Genomic DNA, 8,868 nt, shown 5'->3' with positions numbered 1-8,868 from the left:
GACTAAGGTGCACCTGGCCCAAGCCATGGCATTTTCAATAACCTCATATGCATGCAAAAGCTGGACAGTGAATAAGGAAGACCATAGAAGAATTGATGTTTTTGAGTTATGGTGTTGGAGGAGAATATTGAAAGTGCCATGGCTGCCAAAAGAACAAACAGATCTGTGTTAGAAGAAGTGCAGCCAGAGTGTTCCTTGGAGGCCAGGATGGCCAAACTTCATCTCTCATACTTTGGATATATTGTCAGGAGGGACCAGAAGCTGGAGAAGGATATCATGTTTGGTAAGATGGAGGATTAGAGAAAAAGAGGAAGACCCCCAGTGAGATGGATTGGCAAACTGGCAGCATCAATGGGCTCAAGCTTGGCAACAATAGTAAGGTTGGCCCAGGATCAGGCAGTGTTTCGTTCTGCTGTTCATAAGGGTGCTATGAGTCAGTACCAACTCGATGGCACCTAACAACAACAACAACAACACCAAGGATTAACAATCAGACTGACTCAAGCAATAATAGATGCTAGAATTCAATTAAAATAATATATCAAAGTACAGAGAAAAAAGTAACTGTCAAACTAGAATTGTGTGCCTACAAAACTCTTTAAAAAACAAAAGTGGAATAGAGGAATTTTCAGATGCTCAAAAACCAACAGTTAAGCATCAATATATTTTCACAAAATAATTTCCAAAGGATATAGTTCATGAAGAAGGGAAATGATCCTAGAAGTACAGTCTGAAATGGAAGAAAAAGTGGTGAGCAAATAAAATAAGTAAAAGTACATCTGTGTAGTCAAAAAGAGAATAAAGATAGAATGTTGTTGTTGTTGTTGTTGTTGTTGTTGTTGTTAGGTACCATCGAGTCGATACTGACCCATAGTGACATTATGCACAGCAGAACGAAACACTGCCAGATCCTGGGCCAATCTCACTACTGTTGCTAGTTTTCTTCCAACTTCCTTGTGCCTCCTCATTTTCTTGAAAGATTTCTATTTTTATTCCATCAATTCCTGACACCTTGTTCTTTGCCCATTCCTTCAATGCACCTTGGACTTAACTCCTTCAGTATCATTGGCTCTTGATCATATGCTACCTCTTGAAACAGTTGTACGTTAACCATTTCCTTTTGGTAAAGTGACTCTGTATATTCCTTCCACCTTCTCTTGATGCTTTCTGCATCATTCAATAATTTTCCCAAAGCATCTTTCAATAACGAAAGTCAAGGCTTGAAGTTTTTCTTCAGTTCCCCAGTTTGAGAAATGCTGAACATGTTCTTCCTTTGTGGTTTTCTGATTCCAGATCTTTGCACATTTTGTTGTAATAAAAGATAGAATACAAATCAGAAAAGGAGTTATTGAAGCTAAAAGTATCCTAAAATCTTCCTATTGTTTGAAAAGAAGGTAAAGGTTTGCTTAATTTTACTCTTTAAATTAAATGTGAATAGTAAAGTTTCAATACTAACTACTAACAAAAAAAAGTACAAATTTCAAACCTGTTTAAAAAAAATTGAATAAAGAAAAAAATTGAGAAAAATACATTTTAAAGCATAAAAGAGAAAAGGGAAACAAAAAAAAATGAAAATAAAAAAACAGAGAGAGAGAAATAAGTCTAATTATTTTTAACCAATAATTCCAAAAAAGTGTCACTAGTCAGAAATAAATTTTCACATTGGATAAAAAGTAAAATCCAAATATAATTATTTACAACAAACTGAAACACAAGGGCATAAACCATTACCTCCAAGTCAATTCTCATTCATAATGACCCTATTGGCTCGAGTTGAATTGCCTCATAACACTTCCAATGGTGTCATCTTTTGGGAGGACTGCAGGTATGGTACTGTAGGATCAACACTGGACAGTGAACCACAGATAGGCACTTCAAACCCACCAGCTGTTCCTCAGAACCCCTATACAGAGTCGCTATGAGTCAGAACCAACTGGACGGCACTTAACAACTATTTTTTGGGAAGTATACTGCCACATCCATCTCCCGTGGGGCAGCTTGTGGTTTTGAATGGTCAACTTTTTAGTACTGTTCCACCAGTACTGCTTTTCATAAGGGTATATAAAATGAAAGGTAGATGATGACAAATACTGATCCAACAAAGGCTTGATTAGTACTAGAGTAATATCAGATAAAATAAACTTCAATACATAATGAAAAAAATATTCAATTTGCCAAAATCATATAACTTTGAGGTTGTCTGACCCTGAAAAGTGTCTCAAAGCTCCTGTGTGCTGTCGAGTCAGTTCCAATTCATATGGACCCTGTGTAGGGTTTCTATGACTAAATCTTTAAAGGAGCAGAAAGCCTCATCTCCTATGGAGTGGCTGGTGAATTTGAACTGCTGACCTTGCAGTTAGCAACCCAACACACTACCAGAGCTAACTTTGAGAAGTTGAAAATCCATCTTCATAGTGGGCATTTCAATCATTTAGTCAGGCAAACATTTGAACAACAAAATGAGCAAACTTTTTGATGGACATTATATAAAGCCCTGAACTGTAAGATACACACTACTCTTCAAATTCATACAGAACAAGTATAAAAACTCTAGCTGTACTAGGTGTTAAAACAAACCTCAAAATTTTTGAAAGAATTAGTATCTTTCCTATAACCTATATTCTTTAACCTATTCTAGTATCCTTCCTACAACTCATATTTTTAATAGTCTTTAATTGTTAAAAATCGAAAACAAGGAAATAACACTCTAAAAAGTACCATATATTTTAAATTTTAAAACATACTTTTAAATAATGTGAAAAAAAAATTATTATTACTATTTTCATTGCCTCTCTCCCTGTGTGGTGTTGACAGTGTTCCATCATTATTCATAAGGTTTTCAGTGATTAAATATTCTAAAGTAGTCTATCTCTCCTCCTAGTCTGGCTTCATCTGGAAGCTCAGCTGAAACCTATCCACCATGGGTGACCGTGCTGGTATTTAAAATACCTGTGGCATAGCTTCCAGAATCACAGCAACACACAGGCCACCACAGTACTTCTGGACAAAGTACAGCCAGAGTGCTCCTTGAAAGCCAGGATGGCCAGACTTCATCTCTCACACTTCAGACATATTATCAAAAGGGACCAGTCACTGGAGAAGGATATCATGTTTGGTAAAGTGGAGGGTTGGAGAAAAAGAGGAAGACCCCCAGTGAGATAACTGGCACAGTGGTGGCAGCAATGGACTCAGGAGTAGCAACGATTGTAGGTTGGCCCAGGACCAGGCAGTGCATAAGGTTGCTGAGTCGGTAGTGACTTGATGGCACCCAACAATAACAACAATCTGTCCCTTTCTATAAAACTACAATGGTCAACTACAAAATCTCTTCTTCAGAAGAAAACTCCCTGAAAGTTTAACATAAAAGTATAAACCAAGTGAATGCAGAATTACACTGACTCAAGCACCAACAGGAAGCCAGGAGCTCATTCTCCTCTGTCTACCCACTGTTCCTCACACACAACAAGGGCTTATTGAGTACAATTTGAACAACCACTACAGTGGAAGTAGTGGGGATTTCATTGGGTTTCTGCTGCTTAAATTGTCAACCTAGGCAATGATTTTGCAAGATGCTTTTAACAAGATGCATTCAGGATGAGCTATAGTTAACCAAATACAACAAGCAAGTTTGTACACAAAGTTGTAGAACATGAACAAAATGCCACATGTATAGCAATTTGCTCCTAATGTAATATTAAGCAAAAAGATAAAAACAAGTAAAAATAAGGATACAGGCTGACCTTTGCAGAATTTTTTTTGCCTGAGCTTCAGAAGCGTTTATACCCAGTGATTTCAGAGCACCAATTACTTCCGAAGTTTCAATTACTCCTTTAAACAATGAAAAGGAAAAAAAATCACATTAAAGGATTTACATAGATAACACAAGAAGAAATATTTAAAATAGTCTTTAAAAGTTCATTGTGCCATTGTAGAATAAGCACTGGACTGCTAACTGTCAGTGGTTCAAACCACCAACGGCTCCTCAGAAACCCCATACAAAGTTGGAACCAACTCAATGGCACTTAAAAACAAAAACAACAAATATTCCCATATTCATAAACCCCAACACTTATAAATTTGGCACCAAAATTCATGTGATAGCAAAACTTGTCTTAAACTGAAATGAGATTAATTTTAATCAATTAGTTGTCTAATTCAGTGTGAATAGTCATATGTTTCACTGCAGTAATACTCATGTATATAATTAAGCAGTGATGCCCCAGACTACACTGGAAGTATTACATATCATATAAAATTACATATCATATTAAAACTCCACATTTTAAACTTCAAAAGCATTTATGTCCCCAACAATCTCCAATAAGGAAGGGATTGTGAATCTGTAGTAGACCCCAGATTATTGTACCAACTCAGAATTTTACACATTTATCCTGGAAATCTGATTCTGGAGCATGAAAAAGGCCAATCAACATTTTGAAAAGGCAACCTTTTAAAAACCAGCATACTTAAAATATGCAATTAATCCCTTTTGACAGAATTATATCCTGTGTCAAATAACTCAAATCAACTAAGGTCTTTACTGTGAGCCTATTATGCATTTATTTCACTTACACATTGCTGCATATTACAAAAGGAAAATTAAATTCTTCATGTTCCATTTTTCATATTCCTCAAGCTCTAAAACAGACCTAGCCATGGCACTCCTCAACTTCTCAAGTCCAAAACATCTTCAGTTCCTTTCTTGTGTAAAGCAAATAGTTAAGGATGTCTGATCTTTTAAAATATGAAGACAACTTTTTACATTTAAAAAAAAAAATTAACTTTAGTTCCTAGGTGAAAAATATGCAATGTCAAAAGGTTCTAATAAGTGTATTCACACTTTGAATTTGTATTATATAAACCCTTGCTGCATCTACATACGTTTCTAGGTAGCAGTACAAGCAGGCGAGATATTTATTCAGTCCATGAAATAAATATCTCATCGTGAAAGCCTAGTTCTCATAAGCAGAATCTCAGACTCTTTGCAATGAATCTCCAAACCCGGAGTGTTCCAAGGTCCACAGGATGGAATCTACTGTTCTATTTCTTAGCCTAGAAATCAATTGTCTTTATTCGGGTTCTCTTCTTTATGTGTCATTATAATCTCCAAACACTATACTCATCAATTCAATCCAAATAAAAAATATTTTTGAGAACTTGCCATGCAAATAATTATGCTAATTTCAAAAGAATCCAAAGATTAATAAAACAACATTCCCCCAAAGAGTTTACCAGCTTATATGGGTATATTAATTATATAAAGAATCTCAAAATATGTTAAATGCATGCTATAAAAAGAATAAATAAAGGAATGAAGTCCAAGAAAGAGTCACAATTAGGGTGCTGTAATGATAAATAAGAGACCACCACAAAAACAAAAGCATTTCAACAAAAGGTACAGTTGAACAAAGGATACTTGTGCCACTGTGAGTTTACTTGTGATGGCTTTCTATACAAAGTTTTCTTAACTCCTACCAAATGATTGGGTGGGACCATGCAAATAGGGAGTACAGGGTTGGTTCATTTTGCCATCCCACTAGCTTTAAAAGGAGCCATTTCAGAAGCAGGAACAGATAATCCCAGGAACATCAAGAAAAAAGAGCCATGAGCCGAGCATGAGATCCCTACCCGGAAAAGCACTAGGAGTCAGCAGAGAAGGCAGCTTAGAAAGACAGATCAGCTATGGACTTCCTTGACTGTGGTCAGTAAGTAAAGCTCAGTGCTTCTGGGCAGAAGCCTGGCTTGCACAATGCTCCCTTTGGGGATTTACAAACTGGCTAAAGGAATTTTGAAACACTTGTCCAAGCAGAGCACAGAATTAGGGGCCACCTGGCTGACAGACTGAAGACAAGAGTTAGGCATGACTATAGTACAGCAGAGAAGTGGCGTTCCTGACTGGAGAACTGCTCCATGTTGAGTTGTTTCTGATCCTGAATCATACCCTGTTCACTTCCCTAATAAACTTCATAATTGTGAGTATTGTCTCTGCTTTATATGTGACCAGTGCAATGGATTATTGAACCTGGATGTGAAGCAGGGAGTGCTGTGGGAGGGATGGCTGGTATTAAAAGAGAGCAAAGAAGGTTGAAGAGTGGAGGCATGTCTTACCTGTGCCTCTTATGAATCATCCTTGAGGTGATTTTGAGTTTCATTCTCCTTCCCCTTGTGGAGCCAGATAAGTCAGACATGGCCTCCATGCCATTTTTGCAATACTTATTTACTTAACAAAGATCTGATGAGGATTTACACATGGAGAAAAGATTGGGCTTGTCAAGAATTTCATTTTACTCAGATCCATATTCAATGCCTCTTAATTAAATGATGTGTTGCATTGGCCAAATGCACTAGCAAAAGCCCTCTTCAAAAATTTTTTTTAAAAAGATGTCACTTTGAGGACTAAAGTGAACCCTGACCCAAGCCACAGTATTTTCAATCACCTTCTATGCATGTGAAAGCTGGACTGTGAAAAAGGAAGACCAAAGAAGAGTTTGTGTATTTTTAATTATAATGTTGATGAAGAATATTGAATATACCATGGACTGCCAGAAAAATCAACAACTCTGCCTTGGAAAAAGTACAGGCAGAATGAGAGCTTTTCTCATGAACTTTAGACATGTTATCAGGAATGGCCAGTTTCTGGAGAAGTACATTATACTTCATAAAGTAGAAGACCAGGGAAAAAGAGGAAGGTTCTCAATTAGATGAACTGACACAGTGACTGCAACAATGGGTTCAGACACAGGAACAACTGTGAGGATAGTGCAGGGATGGGTAGTATTTCGTTCTGCTGTATGTATAGGGCCACTGGTCAGGATGGACTCAACGGCACCTAACAACATCAACACGAAAAATCAGAATAGCAGTCTTGTGAGGCAATAGAAATTTGGAAGGCATACAAAGAATACGCTGCTTAATTTTTTCAGTTGTATACATATAATTTATAAACTTTGCTGCATATGTTTTACATCAATGAAACATTTCCCAAAACTAGTAAATTGAGGACAAACTTGAAATGCCATATTAACCAGCTCTGATCTTGCCTGGTAATTTCCCAACTCTGCCTTTGTTTCAAGTTATTCTCTCTGCCCTCTTTTCATTTCTGTCTATATGTTGACCCAGAAAAACTCTGAACTGCACCTGGTACAATGAAGCTCTCCCCATATCACCCTTATAGCAATTATCATAGCCTACCTTAAGTATATCTAGTCTTACTCCAACCAAAACTGCTTTTGAAGAATTTTATTTTACACAGTTCCAAGCACACAGGCTCACATAGAGAGTTCAAAAAATATTTGCTTGAGTGAACTAAAATAAATTAAGTAATCCTTACTATAAAGAAGCTAACCATAAAAATTAAGATGTAGTGGTTGTTGTTGTTGTTGTGTGCTGTGGAGTCGGTTCTGACTCACAGCGATACTGTACAGGGTTTCCGAGGCTGTAAATCTTTACGGGAGCAGAAAGCCTCATTGCTCTCCCACGGAACAGCTGGTAGTTTCCAACTGCTGACCTAGCCCGATTCGTATCCACTACGCTACAAGAGCTCCTTAATACAATTCAATCTGGAACATAACAAGTCTTAGGAACCAAAAGGGAGAAGTAATATTGACTTTAATTGCATATGGCAAGTTTTCAGTAAGGAGACAGACTTAAAATATGTTTGATGGAATTACAGATGGATGGCATGTATTCAGATGGATGTATTCAAATGGATGGTAAGAATGGATGTATTACAGCTGAATGTATTCAGATGGATGGTAACAAAGATTTTATTATTGCAGCTTTATAATTACCTGGAGAACTACAAAATATCCCAAACCTGTGTAAGTGATCTATTGCAAAGTAAGAAACCACCCCAAAATTTACTGGTCTAGAAATACATATATTTGATTATAAGTCCTCTGTCTGAGCTTGGCTTAACTGGTTGGTCTTTCTACCGGTCTTGCCTGGGTCAGTCATGTGAATTCAATGGAAGTTTGACTGCAACTAGAAATCCAAGATGGCTTCATTCACATATCTGTCATGTCAGATGGGAATATGGAACAACAGGAAGCTAAATAGGCATTTCCCTCCATGTGATTCCTCTAAGTAGGTAGCTGGACTTCTATTCTGGTAGCTTAGGCACTGAGAAGAGTCCTGGTGTGACACTGAAGGATAAGCACTCTACCACAGGTCAGTTTGAACCACAAGGTTGGCAGTTCAAACTCACCAGCTGCTCCTTGGAAACCCTATACAGGGTCACTGTGGGTAAGAGCCAACTTGATGGCAATTAACAACAACAGGCATTCGAGGGAGCATTCCAAGAGGACAAACTCAATGTACAAGTACTTACAAATTTTGTTAATGACTAAAGCAAGTAAAATGACTCTGGTAACATAGTGATTACGAGTCAAGCTGTTAACCTCAAAGTTAGCAGTTCAAAACTATCAGCTGTTCCATGGGATAAAGATGAGACTTTCTTTTCCTGTTAAGATTTACAGCCTCGGAAACCTTATGCAGGGTCGCTATGAGTCGGAACCGACTCCACGGCACATCACCACCACCACCACCAGAGTCAATGTAGTATAGGGCATGAATCCTGGTAGGTGTACTACACTGGGGTAACCAAGGTAACACACACAGCAAAACTACTTAACTTGTCAAAGTCTAGTGTTCTCATCTGTAAAATGTAGCTGTTATAAGGACTGCTTGAGATAAAACATACCCAATGGACTAATGGAACATGTGAACATCAGAACATCTATCTCCATGTCTCTGAGACCAGAAGAACTAGATGGTACCTGGCTACCATTATCAACTACTCTGAAAGGGATCACAACAGATTGTCCTGGGAAACAATGTAGAACAAAACTCAAAATTATATATATATAT

General features: G+C 37.4%; 1 protein-coding gene across 1 annotated transcript in view; it reads right to left on the bottom strand.

Annotated features, from left to right (window-relative positions):
• Positions 1–8,868, bottom strand: part of LOC102819639 (calcium-binding mitochondrial carrier protein SCaMC-1-like) — an 88,797-nt gene that overhangs the window by 57,641 nt on the left and 22,288 nt on the right. The window contains exon 3 of the mRNA XM_006866009.1: positions 3,741–3,828. Within this exon, the coding sequence (XP_006866071.1) occupies positions 3,741–3,828 (88 nt within the window). The remainder of the gene's footprint in view (positions 1–3,740; positions 3,829–8,868) is intronic.

This window comes from Chrysochloris asiatica, unplaced genomic scaffold (genome assembly GCF_000296735.1).
Source record: "Chrysochloris asiatica unplaced genomic scaffold, ChrAsi1.0 scaffold00085, whole genome shotgun sequence".
NCBI lineage: Eukaryota > Metazoa > Chordata > Mammalia > Afrosoricida > Chrysochloridae > Chrysochloris > Chrysochloris asiatica.
Note: the sequence above shows the minus strand (reverse complement) of the source record. Positions and strands in the feature narration are given on the sequence as shown.